Source organism: Anarrhichthys ocellatus, unplaced genomic scaffold, assembly GCF_004355925.1.
Source record: "Anarrhichthys ocellatus isolate YVR2014 unplaced genomic scaffold, GSC_Weel_1.0 scaffold72, whole genome shotgun sequence".
NCBI lineage: Eukaryota > Metazoa > Chordata > Actinopteri > Perciformes > Anarhichadidae > Anarrhichthys > Anarrhichthys ocellatus.
This window is the reverse complement of record NW_022280102.1, coordinates 1,890,397-1,909,078: the sequence shown is the minus strand read 5'-3', so window position 1 is coordinate 1,909,078 and position 18,682 is coordinate 1,890,397. Positions and strand designations below refer to the sequence as shown.

Genomic DNA, 18,682 nt, shown 5'->3' with positions numbered 1-18,682 from the left:
AAGGTTTCATTAAAGGAAAGGAAGTCCAGCTGGCGAGGGATGCAGGCAGTTTGTTTAGCATTGGACCAAAACTCAGATGGACAACGCTCACAGTGAAGGGAATCTGGAAGAGAAAAAAAGAGGAGGTAAGAAAAATAAAACACAAAGAGCTACATTAAGGTTGTCTTATAATTTCCTCACCAGTTTGATTGCTAATCTCCCCTTCAGCACATTGGATACAGTCAAAGCAGCAGAGAGGTCCTCCTTTCCTGTTGGCCTTTCGGGTACCTGGGGGACAGCTCTCACTGCACACTGAAACAGGTACCTGCACAAAAATCTCAATGTTCAACATTCTCAATGACATAGTCTGGTAAATCGACAAATCAACAGCAACTTTGTTAGTAGACATGAGACGACTTGTTGATCTGACTACCTGGTTGGATCCTGTGCTCCACTGAATGGTTGATTCATTAAGGTGGAGGTCAAACCCGTCCACACGACCGATCAAAACAAGTTTGAGTGACCCCTCGGGGGTTGCTTGCCAGTTGACAAGGTCGTACTTTGCTGGAATGTCGGCACCTTGGAAATAAAACATATCTCCTTGTGGTGTGGTGAAATTCAATTTGTTCAAGTGCTGCAACAGCTGAAAGTAGAAAATGTTGAAAAGTCTGTTAACATTTAAAATTCTGTATACTGTTTACAAAAGATGCATTGATGATATTAAAAGACCCTTGTGAATAAGATGACTCAGGGACAGTACTGTTTACCTCTTTGGGTTTTATGTGTTTTGGAGAAGAGCAGGTGGAGCTGTTGTTTCCGGATGAGCTTTCTCTATCAGGGCAGGAGAGAAGGCTGTGAAGGGCATGAGCTGCAGCATAAACAGCAAGGTAGACGTTATATGCCACCCTAAGCTGGGAGATATCAGTGAAGGGATTCTTCACTCCCTCCAGGGACTCTGTCCCACTGCAGAGTGGCAGAGAAACTTTTTGAGAGGACCCTTTAGCAGGAAAGAGAGAAGCTGCATGTGATCGTGTAGCTCCAAGACTGCATCCAAACTCCATTTCCCAGAATTCCCATAAGAATTTATCATCAGGACGACGCATTGGGTGCAAACTTCTGAGGTAATTTTCAAATCCGGGTATTGTTGAACTTCGAATGGCCACACCAACAACACCACTTGCCACTTTGGAGATGACAAGATCTTGAAGAAGATCATCACTGGTGCTCCAAGCCTCACTGGCCAGAAACTGTCTGTCAGTCACCTACAGTAAAAGGACACTGAAATAAATTACGACAAGAAAAATATATGTCTTTGTTTAGTGATGAATCCCTTAGTCTATACAAATTTTCACAGCGGTTGCTCACATTTATCTTGGCCAGTTCCAGAAACACTTTCTTAATCTCTGTATACCAGCAAAAGACCAGGATCACCCTGGCAGTCGAAGCTTGAATTGTGAGGGCTACACGACTGGCATCACTCACAATAGTTTCTTTAAGGACAGTCTCTATGAATTCGAAACACACCCCTTGCCCCCGGGTCTCTTTGTGAAATGCCTGGAGACCAAAACAACAAACATGTTCATGCATATATTGTTTCTTATTATATATAAAGGATATCCATGCAATACTTTTTTTAAGGCGATTCACTGTAAAATATCAAAGACATACACCTGTATTGCCAGATGGCCATAATCCTTATTTACAATCACAGCTCCTATCCAAGTCCAGCGGAAGCGAATGGCCATTCGTGCCATGGCCCGGGCTTGGTAAATATCACTGGGGATTGTTCTGAAGACGTTAGGAAAGTTAAGCCTGTCACTCAGACAAGGGCAGCTTGCCATGTAGCTGATCTGAAAGAAAGATGCTGAAATATAATTTTGACACATGCTTTTACAGCAATAGCACCATTGTATCTTTAATCAAAATGTTTTCAAATAGTATCAGCCTCTTGATGTATAAAAAAATTTAAAATAAAGGTTTATTTCTTTAGGTAATGAAACTCACCAGCGGCACAGAGAGAGGCCCCAGGACCCTGGACAGAACTATGGTTGATGTTGACGAGGCAGTACCAATGAGCAAAGGAACAGGCTGACCAGCTGCTTATAGCATTAGACATATAATTGCATGACGTTAACCTTTTTATACTTTAATCATATGAGTTGTTGTTGTCATCGACATGGTACACGTTCACTGCATACTTTATTTTATCAAGTTATACCTGCTGTCTCTCCAGGTTGTCCATAAGCTGCGGAACGAGGCGTAGAGGGTGTTAAGTTGCAGCTCTGTGCGTCTCCTCCGACCAGTGACAGTGCAACTTGCTGAGCCCAGTAGGAGCTGGCACAGCTATCAAGTATACGGTAGCCCAGCTTCACTCCTGGTAGCAGGGTGCTGTTTCGATTGATTTCCTCCACCGCAAACATCATAGTATATGCATTTTTTAATGATTCTAGATCTAAACTGAGACCACAGGAGATGAAATTAATTAAATAAACTACAATATCAGTGAAATATATATTCACCATGGATATGTATATAAAAACAGCAAATATCAAAAAATGTCATTGAGACCAACATAAAGGTATTACAGCAACATTTGTTGAAATCATTCTACTATACTTCTAAATTATACTAAAATTTGCTTATCTCAAATATATGCAACTTTAACATTTTTGTTAATAATGAAAGAATTATAAAACACAATGCATATTATAAACATTATATAACATCATAGCTCAACATTTCTGTATTTTAACAGAAATATATGAGCATGACAATACATATATATATTAATTACAACATAATAATACATGTTGGGTTTACCCTGTGCAAGGTTCATAATGAGGCAGCTTGGTGAATCCATGCTCTACAGCTGAACTTTTGTAATAAAGATTAAAAAGTCCACCAATAATCACATCTCCATCCTGGGAGAGGCTCTTGTTGATCGGCGCTCCCCACCTGGAGCACACTATCGCCTGAACCACCTCCAGCCCTGTGTGTCGGTCCATTACACTGAGAAGCAGCAGGGACAGAGCTGAGGGCGACCACGGAGTAAAGAGCCAGGGGAACCAAGACATCGATGCAGCTGTTCAGAACATTTAACACATATAGGTTATCTGAAAGTCAGAATATGCATCAATACATTCAGTCTGTGTAAAACACCAGTCACATCCAACCTACACCATGAAACCTAACAACAGCGTGAATTCAGAACAAATACCTCAGAGACAAAATTCAACAGCTCCTGTTACCAAAGACAAATCCCATTAAATGTCACAATCCAACATCATAGCCTCATGTCAAAAACAGAGAACAGAAACATGTTTAACTTGGTTAAAAAGCTACTATCACAAGGTAAATAGATAACTCTGAATATGACCTGAACATAACCACTCCCCTACTCTGCACAAGTGAAGTGTTGTTGTGAATATTTATAATAGGTGTAAAGCCTTTTGCAAGGAAGTAAAACTGATGACACACAAGCCAAAATTACTCCTCTCTAGAGTGATGGTGGAAAAACAATTGAATGCTTCCAAGTGATTGGCATGTAAGGTGTGTGTGTGTGTGTGTGTGTGTGTGTGTGTGTGTGTGTGGTGTATATTATGTTTCCTATAGATAAACTACTGTATGATCTCATTCAAAAGACCCCAGGTAACTGAGATACTGTACCTCAGGATAAACAAGTGAAAGTGCCAGAAGGCTGATTATCTTTAACCTAAATGAGCTGAAAAGTGGAGATAAAACATGAGATGTCTAAAGAATATTGTACTATGATTGATCCAAACAACTTAACAAAGTGCGGCAGTCTGGTATGGGGAATTGTATGCCCAGAGCAACAGGTGTGCTGTTTGTCAGCTCTATTATACAGTAATTTCATGAGCAATTACACCCCATTATGGTTAAGGTGGCATATGGGGAAAGATTAGGCTGTTTTTGAGCTTGAGCTTCATTCTTGATAAATTATCTGTCGAATGTTCTGTGTAGCATTTTGAGTGAAACAGAAAATAAACATGGAATTTGTTGAAATCAAATATTTCAATATTTTATTGCATTGGTAGGAAAATGCTCAGAGTTCGCCGATGAGCAACAATACAAAGAAAATAAGATGGCGTAACACTGTAACAATAAAAAACAAACTGCTGCTTTGGCCACCCTCCCCACCTCAGCTTGGCCCACTGTAGTTGTCACTCTGTTTTTTCATTTCATTAAGTTATACAAAATAAAACAACCATAAGCAACAAGAGATTATTTTTGCAGTCTGTATCAAAGCAATTATAAAAATAAAACCTTTAAACTCCAAATCTTTCAAATTTGCAATCATGTTTTCAAATTCTACAAATCATAGAGATCAACAAGTCCAAGCAAGGAAGTTAACGTACTGTATTGCACCTAATGCAAAACAAGCCTACATCCTCGGTTGTTTCCAATGCAGCTACTTGTTCTGTGCAAATGTTGTTAGGCGATGCAACATCTATTGTATGAATTGGTGCATAGTCATGCTTGACATGTTCACAGGTAACATGCACAAACAAAAATGTACAGTTAGAATTGGTTCTCAACTAAAACCCATCTCAGATTTAAAACAATGACACATTTACACATCACACATAAAGGAATACCACTGAAAAGAGAAGGAAGACTTACATCTTTGAAAAGATCAACCCCATCTATTAAAAGTAGCTGTTTGATTATACTACACATTCAAATGATACAAAGAAAGACATTCCCTCTCTGCTTAAAACCCAACTCTTCTTTTTTTTTTGCTTCATAGTCAATGTTCGCAGTTTGAAAAGTACATCACAGGGGCAAAGATAACAAGTATCTGTACAATCAGTCTAGGAAGCCATTTGGAGGGAATCAAAGTTCCCAAGTACATTTACACATTAAGCAGAATACAGACAATACACTGCCAGACTAGACCATTCACTTGAATAGAGGACATTTCATACAAGAAATTCATGCTGTCAGATCCAGCTATGGATGACATGTGATGTTTCACATACATTGTACAGACTATATCTTTCTCGAGAAATTGCCCAGAATAAGATTTATTTAACTGTCATGATGGAAACCTACTGGTCTTTGAACATGGGAAAAAACAATGGCTAGTATTTATTTCCTTGGCTTTTGGTGTAATTGAACGTCATCAAGGATCACAGCTTGATCATTAATCTCATTTTAGGTTATGGTCAGATCTAGAGTCTGAGCAGAAAGTAGACCTCAGGCTCTGACTCAGAGTGGTTGGAGTCAGCAGATGGAAGAGAGTCATCTGTGTAGAAGTGATCTCCATAATGATCCCCATTTCCATTACGCAATGATGTACAAGCTCCCTCAGGAAGTCCCCTGTCTTCCAGCTGACCAAGGTAGCCTGCTATGTAAGAACCAGTCGAGTGTCTGTTTGCTGGTGGATTTTGTGAGGCTGGTTTATTCCTCAATACCACCCCACCAATGCTGGCATTACTATTGACCACCTCACCTGCCCGAGGCTTTAGAGCCTCTTGCAGTCTTTCACGAGCGCGGATGTTGATGTGACGCACTCGGCTTTGGCTCCGAGAAGATAGGCGCCGGGTAAGGAGTGGAGGGGAATCATCTACATCCCTGTGAACAACAGAAGCTACACTTGCTACCTGTGGCTGAGGCAGTGGGGTTTTTGCTTCCTGATGCAACTGAGGAGGCTGGGGTCCATCTCTGTCACTGTCATCACCCTCTAGACTGACCAGCTTACGAAGCTGTTCTGTAAGTGGATCACAAGACTGTGATTGGAAAGTTACTTCCCCCATGGTGCCCATCCTCTTTTGCTTCCTCATATGGGGAGTGATGAAACTGCGACTTATAATGTGGTATTTGCTCTGGAAGTTGCATGATATATCTTCAGAGGTCAGATCTCCCAGGGACTTGGACTTACATGGGCTGGGGGCTGTGGGGTCTATGGTACTAGACTGGGGTCGAGTAGATATAGGGCCTACATTTGAGTGGAGAGAATCTGTGGATTTAGGGTGTGAATGGTGTTTTGTAGTGATGGGGGAAACATTTTTGTTCCAGGAATGAGGGGTGTATGATTGTGTTTGACTTTGACAGTGTGAGTGGGTGTTTTGAGGAGTTAAAGACTCTGATGGGGGCGTAATGCAGTCATAGTCCAGGTGGCTGTACACTGCATCGCACTCTGAAGAAGGGGGATATAGGCCTCTCTCTCTACCAATGTTTGTGGACACAGCAGATTGGCCAGGGAGGCTTTCAGAAGAGGAGATACTATTATAAAAGCACTTTACTTGCTCCATGTCCATCTGTTTATACCCTAGCCTATCTTGATGGGACCTGTTTATGATCTGGCTGCCGCTATAGCTCCTCTGTTGTGTGTAGGAACTCCTGAAGTCTCTGCTGTTGTTAAAGGCATCAGAATTGCTCTGAGGAACAGGGTAGCTGTTCAGACGCAGTGGACTAGGGTTGGAAGGTCTAGAGCTGATGGGTCTGTGGAAGGAAGAAGCCTGGGAGAGGTGCTGGTGTTGGTGGTGATTGGCCAGCTGATAGGAAGGTTGATTCATTGGAGTGGGACGCTGTAAAAATGCATGCGGCGGGTACTGCTGTTGAGGATCACGGTATGACAAAGGCTGTTTTTGTTGGGAGTAGTTGGGAGTGGACTCATGGTTTTGGTAAATAGCATGCCGTTTGGTTGGACTTAGGGGTCCCTCCCATTGGTTGCTATGTTTCGGCGAGGTCATCATCATATCCAATGGATCCTCATCAACATTTATCTCTACTTCTGCAAAAGCATTTCCAGCTGAGTCATGGAGAAACTGGAAACAGTTACTGTTTACAGAGGAGCTTGTGTACCTTTTAGAAGTACTTTGATCTATGCATGGTACTGATGCTAGTGCTGGTGGATCATACACTTCCTCGTACACACTCTCCTCTGCCTCCTCAATTTCTTCCCTCCCGCCCCTCTTTCTGTTCACGTCATCCCAGCCCAGATTGTACCCTTTGCCTAAACCCTGGACCACCTTGGCCGGAGAGGACCCCAAGCTATTTAAAGGTGTGCTCTCCCTCGTGTCCGCCTGAACATGGACCGTCTGCTTTCTCAGGTTGTACACTGATACAGGCAACAGCACCTCCTCATCCAGAATGGTGTAGACCTCTTCAAGCTCCGCGGTTTCTGGGCTGGAGAGGAGAGCTGGAGAACGTGCTCCTGCCTGGGAAATCTTGCGCGGTGATCGGATTTCATGATTTGTTTTTTCAGCTACTTTTTGGGGACTTAAGTGGTTCTTGTTAGTGATGGTCTTCATAGGTGACCTTAAATCTTGTAGTGTGGTAGGGGTGGTAGGCCTGTAGTTTGAATGACGGATAGGGGTATGATCATGAGGTAATGTGTGTGATTCGTTTTGTTCAATAGTGCTTTCAAACTGACCAATCAGAGCAGATATAGAGCCACATGTTTCTTGCTCATTGCCCAAAGACACAGCATCAATGAGTCTGGAGATACTGCTGTCATGCAAAGAGCTTGGACTCTTCAGATCACAGTCTCTACTGATAGGGGAAAGAGGGGGTAAAGAGGAGGGGGCAGAGGATGAGGATGAGGAGATTGAAGGTGCAACTGTGAATGGTGTGCTGTTTGATGATGTTTCTGGTTTATGTGATCTCATCTGGCTGTTCCTGGAAGACGAGACAAAACACTTTTTCTCTGCTCCTGTGGTGATGATTTTTGATTTGACTCTGTTGTCTTCTGACTGGTAATTGGCGTAATCCTCTTCCTTTCTTACATTGCCTCCACCAATAACCAGATAAGAAGCCTCCCCTGATTGGTCAAAGTCTTTTTTTCTGTTGATGTATGTCTTAGAAGGGGAAGAGATGTTTGGTCCAATAGAAAATGAGGATTCTATGAAAGGGTCCAAAGAGGAAGACCTGGGTCTGTTGAAGGGGCAAGCTCCTGTGGACACAGATAATTGAACAAAGAGATTAATAAAGATAGGCTTATATATACACCATTTGATGTAGAACACCAAGCCAACCAACAATTAAATGACAACAACTAACAGTCCAGCCAATACAAAGCAATAGCAATACACAGACGAATGGATCACCAAGTACAACTGTGAAGGTGAAGCTGGAAAATGAGGCTGAGGAGGTTAAAACAAAAAGAAGCCATGTTTGAGGACATCAGATTAGGAAAGAGATGGTCAAATGGGATTGGTTTGGTCAAATGGGATCAAAAGACACAGCAATATATTTCTCATACCACTTTCGGACAAAATACACTGGGTGGACGCAATACTGGTATGTTTTTGGACGATGCAACCTTCAGACAATACGTATTTTAGATTACCTGCTGGAATATCCTAGTCAGTTCTCTACTATAAAAAAGCACAGCAAATGAAGATGGGACAGAAAAGGCATGTTAAGGTATCATGGAGAGTAGGCTGTAGTATGTCAGTTCACATGGTTATTGTACATGGATTTTAGATAGTTGTAGTAGAATAAGTAAAGCAAAGGAGTGAAATTTGAAATTAATTAATGTTAATTAATGTGAAAAACAAGTCAATGCAAAATGCTGCTTTAAGACACACCAAGCGTTTCATCACAAAGAAAGTAACACTTAAAGAAATTACCGCACAACTGTTTCCAAAGCCAATAGTTAATGCATCAGATTGCTGTGACTTGGTTTGTGTTAGTATCATGAATCGTACAAATGCCTTATTCTTAGTAATAAATGGACGTAATTTGGGTGTATTGGCATAATTCCAAAAGTACTTAATTCTTTGACTGTGATGATGAAAGGAAAATACCCACCGATGACCGTGTCTGAGCCCATATCACGTTGTTCCTTGTCTGGGGAGCAGAGGGATAGCTGCCCTTGCAGAAGCCTGTCTAAAGGCATGGAGATAGGTCTGTGGATGAGGGGGCCTCGTGGCTCGTAACGTTTCTCCACACCTACTTCCTTCCCTGACATGGCCTCTCCTCTTGCTCCTGCCCCTGTGTCGTTCTTTTGGTCTGATATTGAAGCCACTGACTCTGACAGCCCCATCTTGGTCTTCTTCCGACCCTTTGCTGGGGCACTGTTTGTGCGTCGCAGGAGGTGATCACTGATTGAGCGTTTCCGAGGGCCACCGGAGTTGGTATCCATAGAGGACTTGGAAGAACGGCTAAACAAACCCCGGATACCTCGCAGCTGATGACCCTGAGGGCAGTAGGAACGGAACAGGAAAGAAATAAGAAGTGGAAAAAAAGACAACAAGAAAGAGGCGAGACATGCTCAGAAACACATTATCAACCAAGGTGCACTTCAGACAAAGACTGATCAAAACCTTTTCACACATTACAGTTTGAAATTAAAGTGTCAATTTTCATGAAAACATCAAAAAGACATCAAGTACTCGCAGCTAATAATAACAATTGCATGCTTTTAAATGCATTGCCTATAGATGGCACCCTTACTCCTTAAGGTAACACAACAAACAATCTGCAAGAAGCCGTTGAGGATTATGAATGCATGCTTACATTGCAAATGATTCTGTCTTTGTTGAAAATGAGACAACCTCGGTTGATTTTTTTTTTTTTTGTATTTTCATAATGAGCTTAATAGCAAACTGTATTCCTCAGTGGTTCAATGTAACACACAAAAAAAGTCATTTGAGATACGGCTGAACACAGTCTGCACTTTAGCATCATGCATTGCTGTTTCATGCAGCACCACACAGAGCCTTAGGGCATCAGGATACCTTGTTAGATCCTAGAAAGTGCATTATGGTAAAGCTGGGGTTCAGGACTAGAGGACTCCACTAGAAAAACAAAGGATGGGGCTTAAATGGATTCATGTGTTGAGGGATACACATTTCTTTCTGTTTGACAAAAGTGGGTCACAGGGGGAATGCTACAATAAAGACCAGAATACAGCACTTACCTTTCCATAGACATCATGCACTGACACATGCACAAAGATGGAAGCCTCAGTCAGCCCCTCCAAGTAAACATGTCTGTAACCTGTTGTTAGGGATGAAGAGAGAAAGCATGTGAGTGAGATAGAGTGAGCGATAGAGTGAGTCAAAGAAAGATGTGGGTGTTTGTCAGACTGATGTTTGCGTGGTAGTTGCCTGCGGAGAGGGCATTGGGAGTTCAGGGACTACTCTGATGGATGTAAACAACAAAAATAACCCACCAACCCAAAGGTCTTTTACTTTACAAATCATGGCTCACTAGATAACTTGCCCCACAGCCATAGCAATGCCAAAACCCTAAAGTGAAATCATGTGTTTAATTGAGAGTGAGTCTGGCTGTCTATTTGTGTTAAATAGCAGGACTATAATGATTGTTACTTGCAGTGACAAATTGTACCCCCTCTTAAGTTCAGGTCATTTACACACAAAACACTGAGGAATTCTGCACATACCAGGCATCAGGCTGCTGAAGGCAACAGTCCGTTGACCAATAAAGTCCCTTCCAATTGGGTCATGGTCCCAGACAAGAAAACGCACCAAAACCACCTCAGCCATGTGAAGTGTAAAGGACAGAGTCTCCTCCCATACTGGATTAAAACCTGAGGAAAACACACATATAGCTTTGTTTCATTATAATGTGGATGTGTTTCATCAGTATCATCAAAACATATATAGAGTATACAAGACAAAAAAAAATAAGAAAGACGGAGATAGTGGTAGTGATGTGTAAAATGATGTATTTCATGAATCAATGCCCTGCACACTAATCTTATAATACTGTTGAGCTCCCAGGGATCTATCACCTTTTCCCAGAGGAAGCTTCACCTCTCGCCTGCCGGGTTCCCTCGGAGAGGTGACAACAGCAGACTCCTTCGTCCTGCTTCTTTTATGCCTCTAATTAAATAATCGGACTTTTCCTCCCAGCATTGCTCTACAGCCATAAAGTCAAAACAAATTTGAAGTTTGCAGAGACCATATTTAGAATAGACTATGTTCTATAGTATGTAAAGTGTAATATATAATATAAAAGTGTGGCTGACCCGATTATCCAATACTCCAATACTTAGTTAGATCATTGGTCAATTATCAGAGCCCTAGATTAGATTGAACTGGGTTAATTTCATCTATATTGTAAAACTGCCAACAGGGCCTTAGGTTATGCTCTGTGCTTTATGGGTAAAAGGTCTACAATATAGTTTGTTGCCGTTCGTTGAATGTGATCAATAAAATGTTTCATCAACAGACCTTTTTCACACGAGACATGTTGACTTGTCAATAGTAGCAACAGCTCAAGTGTCACTAATGGCTTAGCTTTATTCAGAAGCAACAAATTGAAGTTCTGTTGGTTCATCACCACAAGTGACCCCTTTCACATTGTCACATTGTTTTCACATTGTCACATTGTTGTCACATTGTCATTTGACACATTGTTTTTATAGTATCCATTACAGCTGCTTTAAGGCTATTTCAAGAGGATATGCATGATATGCGAAAACATCTGCAGTGGTTCAGTGAGTGCACAGTGTTGTGATGTAGTTCAAGTCTGCATGTGTCTAACCGTTGTCATCAACAACTCGTGTCTGTTCCTTGCAGCAATCAACTGGCAGGCCGATGATCTCCACTTCGACGAATGGATCAATAATCTGATGAGGATAAACAACGATTAAAAAACATTAGTTATACATTATTTTATGATGCTGCATATATTTGCAGCTGAAAGCAAGTTGAACATTGATGAGTAGTCAAGCATGTGTGTGTGTGTGTGTGTGTGTGTGTGTGTGTGTGTGTGTGTGTGTGTCAAATACAGATGGCGAATGTGTGCTTTGGTGTGTTTATACCTCTCCACGGTCCCCCAGCATGGAGTCTGGTGGTTTGGGCAACTGCTGTCCACTAATGATCTTGAGAATGAGTTGTTTCTTGGGATAAGCTGGAAGCGGGTCATCACTGAATGGGTTGAAGGAGCCTAGAAGGAATAAAAGACAGCAGAGGAATAACTTTGATTTATGTCATCACTCAATGCCAAAGTCTGATCCTCTCACATTGTTCCTGTTATATGCAATATTCATACACAAAAAAGGTGAAAATAACATAAATACACACATTTCTGTAACTGATCAGATAATGTCGACTGACTACAGTTGTGCTCAATAAGCATGGCATCATAAAGTGCAGGATTATAAACTACATGTGCAGCAAGCCCATGGAAACATGCATGCCTCCCTTTTGTTGTGTAGCTCTCTTTCAGATGGATATCTAATATTAACACAATTAGCAGTGTAACAATACTATACTATACTATGTGGATGAGATCATCTTAATAAACTCATGTAGTGCAGAAAACATCCTTTGAAGACAGCGAATATCTCACATTGATTTACAGGAAAATGTATAAAACTTGATGCAAATTATCAGTTATATCTATTTCATGTAATTGTGTACCAATATAAGTCTGCTGTCTTCTTGCATTTGAAAATACCACATACCGTAGTTTCAATAGAGCACGCAGATACAAAATATACTGTATATGCAATAGTGTAAAAGGTTTTAATTCAAATGGAAATTAAGACAGTGATATCTATATAAATATATTTCTATAAACAAAGTTTTATCCATTTACAGTTCCTTTACACCATATATGTATTTGTGTGAACAGTTGTAAATCAGTCACCCAATATAGTTTAATTCCTAAATTCTAACCTGCTATAATTTTATACATCCAATCGCAACAAATGCACACTGATTTGCACATCAGTTTTTAATTGTATGAACAATTATTTGTATGCATGCATGGGTGCTTGTTTGTGTGCATGCGGTCTGTAGGTTGCCTTACCTTTACACATGGGAGGAGGTTTGAGGACGTAACCAATACCTCCGTTCACCATAAACTTGGCTCTGTTGAGCTGCATCATCCTGCCCTCTGTCTGGTAGTTCAGAGCGACTGCAAGAGAAACACTAGTTAGATACAAAAATTCACTAAACCTCTACTATCTTTAATTATTATCCTGATATTGTTGCAGTATACATACACTATGAAAATCACTGAGGATGCTCACTCAGTAGTCTGTAGCAAAACTGATTTGACTCATTAATTTATTCATGAAGACTGTGCGTGAATACAACCTTGAAATCTTAATTAGAAAAAACAGATGAGGAAGGAAACCAGCAAAAAGAAAATGGAAATAAAAAGGACAATTCACAGTTGCTTCAATGATAATCTGTGATTGTTTTTTATTTATCAGTTTTACTTCCTCCTTACTTTCTCCTTTGTAACTGTTTCTATTTTTGTAGACCTAACGGAGATTTCCTAGAAATTCAGAGAGCAACACTGCTCTCTGAATTTAATAGATTTTTATTTAATGGGCAGGGACAGGCAAGGATTCCTTGGATGTTGGATTTCCTGACACTGCTCATTTTAGCAGAGATAAAAAAAAAAAATAATCAGTTCTGACTCTTTTTCATTATCTTATCTCCTTTTTATGCATTTATGTATTTCTCCCAAATCCTCACAATGTCCTGTTCCAACTGTAGCCCTACAAATAAACATGCACATACTCAATTATACACAACATGCAAATACATACAGTACACACACATATTTTGCACAACTGAGTTAGTGGTCACACGCATACCAATTACCCTCTGCACATATGACCACTGGCAACCTACGCAATGTGATATGTGTAAATGAAGTGTGTGGTGTGCAGGCCACAGATAAAATCTGAGTGTGTGTGTGTGCGTGCATGTGGTATGCAGTGTCAGTTAGTGTGTAATGACAGGTATGTGGCTAAAGGGAAGGCACCTGGTGTTCTCATTAAAAGTGAACCTCCAAACAGGTCAAAAGCTTAGAGCGACAGACAGCTGTCTTACCCAACTGACAACCCACGTTCCAGTAGAACTGGGGGTTGAAATTGGACGAGTCGATCCGATAGGCTGAGGGATAAATCCGTGACAGCTGCCTCTGGTTAAAAGCCAGGAATTGTTCGGCTCTGTGATTGACCAGAGACTGGGCTCTGGTCTCGCTGAATGAAAGAACGTCACCTGGAGTACCTGAAGAGAAACAAGGTTTAGGCATGCAAAAATGTCTTTGAGGTAAAGATTGCAATGTGACTATTTGTTTGTGTGTGTGTGAAGGTGCCAGAGCTTTGTTTTGGTGTTTCACCTTCATTCAGGCACTCCTGTGAGGCAACAGAGTTGGTGAACACCACCAGATTTGACAGATCTCTACTCAGTTTCATTGTCTTCCTCTTCCTTCCGCCCCTATAGCGATTGCCAGATGACAGGAGACAATTGCAAGAGAGGACGGAGGAGAGTTAATGAGATAATTTAAGAAAAATATGGGACAGGTAAAGCAAGAGGACGTGCACACACTCATACCTGCGTGAAGATTTTACAGTTGCAAATCAAGCAAAAAGGATTATCCATCATTGAAGCAGCTTGCAAACCAGAAATCCACACATATACGACACACACAGAGTTGTGCACACGCAGTCTAGCAATCAGTAAGTCAGTCACATAGCCACAAAGACACATGCTTGCAATAATCTGCACTGTGACATATTGATATGTAACCATAACAAAGACAGACTAAAGGAAGGAAAAGACAGCTGCATTTCCATACTTCTTGCCCAATGCTTACTCACAAAGAAAGAGGGGGAAAAACATGACAAAGGTGTACAAATAATGTGTGTGAAAGAGAACTGGGAGATATTCAGTTTGAAGTTTTTTCTTTGTTTGTTTATTAATAACCATGAGAATGAGAGGAGAAACAAATGATGTGATCTGACATGTTGAATTCTGATTTGGGTCTCTTCCATGTGTTATTAATATCCAATTTGTGAAACTATGAGCAGGAAGTTGTGATTAAACAGCAAGGCTTGCAGAATGAACACTTCCTAGCATTCCTGATGTGTTCATTTAATGTAAATATGTCAAATATGATACATAAGAGGAGAAGGAATCAAAACCAACCAGTCTCCCCTTTCTTTGCTGTCTGTGCTAGCACTTGGCTTGAAATCCATCTTTCTTTCCCTCAAACATAAATGAATGCTGAAGTGGCTTCAGCGGTTTGCATGGCACTACTTATGTCCTGAACTGTTCAATGCTTCCAGCAATCAGCAACTATCAAACCTCCCAGTTGTCAGGGATTGTCAGTGTTGTGGTGAAGCAGGTCAAATGTTACCTGTTGAACTGTCCTCCGGCCTCCCTCCCAGACGTCTCCTGTATGTCGTCCTCCTTGTCCATGCTTTGGCATGACAGCCTGGATTTAGAGTGCCTCTGGACAATGGACACACACAGGAATATATAAAAAAACACACACACTACAATAATGGTACAGGTTGAAAAGCAGAAAGACATGGCGTATATATCCTTGTCTTCAGTTGCCATCCTGATAAATGTGTTAAATACGCAAACATGATACTGCCTGCAGCACATGAACTCACAGTAAAGAGTTCTGAAGTGGACAAGGTTGATAATGTGTCTTTAGCAAATTGTATGCGTTTCTGTGTGATTCATGGAGAGTGTTATTATTGTAGTAGCAGTTTGAGTGTGTGGTTGTGCATGTTGGTGGTTGTTTTAGATAAAACGTATGTAATTATATTTGTGCGTATTTGTTGAAGTGTGCATTTTTAACATTTCTATTAGGGCTAAAGTGGAGTTGAGGAGCGGATGAGGGTCACAGTAATTACAGGGTTTAGGCCGGTTGCCAACCGATTACATGCACCCATGCATGCACGCATATATACACACACACGCGTGGGAGGATGCATAATATGCAAAGAGGGAGGCATAAAAGAATGAGGAGGAGATGTGAGTGGGTAAACTGCACATGAAGTAGAGGAAGATAAAATGAAGCAAATGGATGGAGGAAAAAATTCAGAGTGGGAAATAATCAGGCTGAGAAATGAGGGAGTGTAGAGGAAATGTCTTTAACACAACACCCACTGTCGTCCAAACCTATATTATACTATAAAATGAATGATAAAATGAATCGATGCTAACTGCATCTTTAAGAAAAACCTTGAAGGAATAGAAAACATCTTAATCAATTTCACGATGCGAGAAAAACACATACCTTAGCGAGGATGTAAATCATATAGGCTACATGCTTTAGATCTGCATCTGTAATTTACAGATACGCATAGCGCACACATTCAATGCATCGATCTGTAGCGTGAAATTGTAAGATACGTATGGTAATCTTAATTTTGATCTATGGTCATGCTTTGTATAGGCATTTTATCATGTATGAGTTTATGGAAGATTTACTGTATCTATAGAAGAACAGTGAAGCTTCTTTTCTGCTTCCCATAAGTGAAGATCAGTTGAAGAGGCGTATCACACTCGTAATGTTTGAACTATACCCTCAGTGGACAGTTTAATGGGAACTCATAGCAAACAAACTAGAAAAACCACCTTGTGGTTGTATGCCTTAGCCAACCAGTCAAGTTGCAGTTCACATCTATGTCTGTACGAAATATCAGAAGCAGTGAAGCACGTGAAGTATTTTATTACCAACTAACCTAAATTTGTCATTTGAGACCTCACACAAAAAGATCAAGAATCAATCACAAAAAGAGAAACCTCTCTATCGCCTCACCTTTTGTTTAAGCGCCGTGATGAAGGATCTGCTTTGGGATTTCTTCAGAACCCCTTTGGAGCTCTAGAGACAAGAAAACACTTTTATCTGTGTGTCTGTGTGCGTGCTTGTTTACATTCATGTGTGTGGATCATTTGATGTGAATCTAATCCCAACTACATTAGCACCCAGCAAGACACTTAAACCCTGAAGCTCAGTAGCTGGAGGGGTTGTATCCGACATCAGCCAAAAAAGCACAGCACAGCTGAAGAAGAGAGTGGGTGAGAAATAAGAAAAAGAGAGAAACTGAAAAAAGGAAAATGACAGTAGAGAAGATGGGGAGAAAAAGGCGTCAGAGGCAGAAAGAGGGGAAAGGGATCACCAACAAAGAAGGATAGCATGAAGAGCATAGGAAACCCCGATGCACACCCACTGCATTAAAATGGCTGTCAGGAAACTGAACCTTCTAAAAATAGCACAGGAGGCAAGCAGAGAAATTAAATATTAAGTAACACTGCAGACATTTAGTTTCTCATCACTTTCGGTCTGTTTTGACATGCTTTGGATGAAACACCACTGAGGTGGGAAAGCAGTAGTCCCTTCAGACTGGCCTGAGGAGGTCCTACTCCTCCTGAGGAGTGGTGCAGTAACTAGTCCACTCTTTTATTTTCTCCATTTCCCTCTGTGACTAATACCATGGCCTATTTTTACCCCCCCCCCCACCCTCCCTTTGCTTTCTTCTCCTAATCTGTTGACGAGTATTACTCTACTCCATATGCAGCTCTACACAATGCCTCGGGGTGGTACCTGCCGCAGGTTCTTCTGAAGGCCCTGGTGAGTAGCCCTGAGCAGAGCTCGGATGCTGAAACTGTCTGTATCTTCCTTGTCCCCGATCCGAGACTCCTTCAGCAGAGAGTCCAGTTTCTTTCTGATGTGAGATTCCACCTGGTGATGACCATTGTCCTGAGTGAAAGAAGAAGAGAGTCATAAAGTAAGGGAAGGAGAAAGCGAGCTGGGCAAGTAAGTGAGACACACGAAGGTGGTCATTTCAATACAGATGCAAGGACACATGTATTGCAAAGAGATGATGGAGAGGAGTGCTATCTTGGTGCAACAGCACACATTGTGACTGATGCGAAGCAGGTTCAACCCAAATCCACCAACTGCAGAGCCACAGTAACATCAGCACCGCCCCTCAGGCAATAAAAATAACTACAGCAGCAGTTTAGAATTGCAGATATAGATGTGCGGTATAGAAAAAAATGCTGGTGCAATTTTGACTCCTGCTCCACTTGCAGGCAATAACTGTTATCTGTCATTTTTCATAGTTGCGAAAGACGATGTGTTTAATATTTTAAATCTATATTTTAAATGTGTAAAAGTTAACTGGAGTATATTTAGACTACTCTTGAGCTATTGTATGTGCTGAAGAAGCTTTGTTTATGCTCTATTTCATTTTAAATTTAGAAACCATATAATATCAATAATAATAATAATGTTAATAATAAACTCTTTACAAACATCTGGTTGGTGGTTTACTGCCACAAGCTGAATTGTACTTCATTGGCACCAGTCTAAAATGAAAAACATCTATACAACTATACAGATCCATGAGCTGTGTCCAAAATCACTCACTTGTCTGCCTATATAACACACACCAAGTAGTTTAGTCTGTAGTGAGCTGTAAATTGACGTTTTAGACAGATTTTATTTGGCACCAGTAAGAGAAGACAATATTATACAAGTCTCTCTTGTTCCGCAGCCAGTGTTTCATTATTAGACAAAAGCTATATCACACTATTAATGCAATGCTCGTGGTGACTGCTGTGAAAGCATGTCGGTTTAACGAGCTCAATACAAAACCTCTCATCAGTGAAAACCTGCCACCACCCTTTTAAAATGGCAATGATCATCCAAAGTGGCATCTGCAGCCTCATGCCTCCAGCTAAATGTGGAAGAATGATGCCATATTCTGTTACACAACTGAACCATCTGGAAAATATCCGAGTGTTTTCCTGCTTTAAATGTGGTGAGGAGGACCATGGCACTATGAAGGAATAAATAAACAGGATTAAGAATGATTAGAAAAGTGGCACAAGGCAAGTTCAGGAGTGATTTGCACACAGCAAGCAGCGATGATATTCGCTGACACGTTTTACATTTTTCTGAGCTGCTTATCTATTAAAAGAAACGTAAGTTCAGA

General features: G+C 40.9%; 2 protein-coding genes across 8 annotated transcripts in view; both read right to left on the bottom strand.

Moving 5' to 3' along the window:
* Nucleotides 1-8: 8 nt before the first annotated feature.
* On the bottom strand, nucleotides 9-2,886 carry LOC116397748 (extracellular calcium-sensing receptor-like; the record flags this gene model as incomplete). The annotated part of the gene is made up of 8 exons (XM_031873485.1): nucleotides 2,198-2,886; nucleotides 1,984-2,075; nucleotides 1,650-1,829; nucleotides 1,345-1,533; nucleotides 747-1,241; nucleotides 413-622; nucleotides 181-304; nucleotides 9-103 (listed from the first exon to the last, which is right to left on the bottom strand). Coding segments are annotated over exons 1-8 (1,689 nt in total), but the record flags the coding sequence as incomplete, so codon positions are not given.
* Nucleotides 2,887-3,996: 1,110 nt separating this feature from the next.
* The window catches only part of plch1 (phospholipase C, eta 1), a 53,460-nt gene continuing 38,774 nt past the window's right edge, over nucleotides 3,997-18,682 (bottom strand). For 2 of the 7 annotated variants that reach the window (XM_031873481.1, XM_031873477.1), the window contains exons 11-23: nucleotides 17,287-17,442; nucleotides 16,501-16,563; nucleotides 15,082-15,176; nucleotides 14,062-14,159; nucleotides 13,770-13,949; nucleotides 12,733-12,840; nucleotides 11,741-11,865; nucleotides 11,461-11,545; nucleotides 10,355-10,501; nucleotides 9,869-9,948; nucleotides 9,687-9,746; nucleotides 8,758-9,145; nucleotides 3,997-7,897 (exon numbers count right to left, since the gene is read on the bottom strand). In XM_031873481.1, the coding sequence (XP_031729341.1) occupies nucleotides 5,172-7,897; nucleotides 8,758-9,145; nucleotides 9,687-9,746; nucleotides 9,869-9,948; nucleotides 10,355-10,501; nucleotides 11,461-11,545; nucleotides 11,741-11,865; nucleotides 12,733-12,840; nucleotides 13,770-13,949; nucleotides 14,062-14,159; nucleotides 15,082-15,176; nucleotides 16,501-16,563; nucleotides 17,287-17,442 (4,311 nt within the window). In that variant the 3' untranslated portion in view covers nucleotides 3,997-5,171. Of the gene's footprint in view, nucleotides 7,898-8,293; nucleotides 8,322-8,757; nucleotides 9,146-9,686; nucleotides 9,747-9,868; nucleotides 9,949-10,354; nucleotides 10,502-11,460; nucleotides 11,546-11,740; nucleotides 11,866-12,732; nucleotides 12,841-13,769; nucleotides 13,950-14,061; nucleotides 14,160-15,081; nucleotides 15,177-16,500; nucleotides 16,564-17,286; nucleotides 17,443-18,682 lie in introns of all 7 variants that reach the window. The other 5 variants (XM_031873479.1, XM_031873480.1, XM_031873482.1 and 2 more) reach the window with 4 other exon arrangements.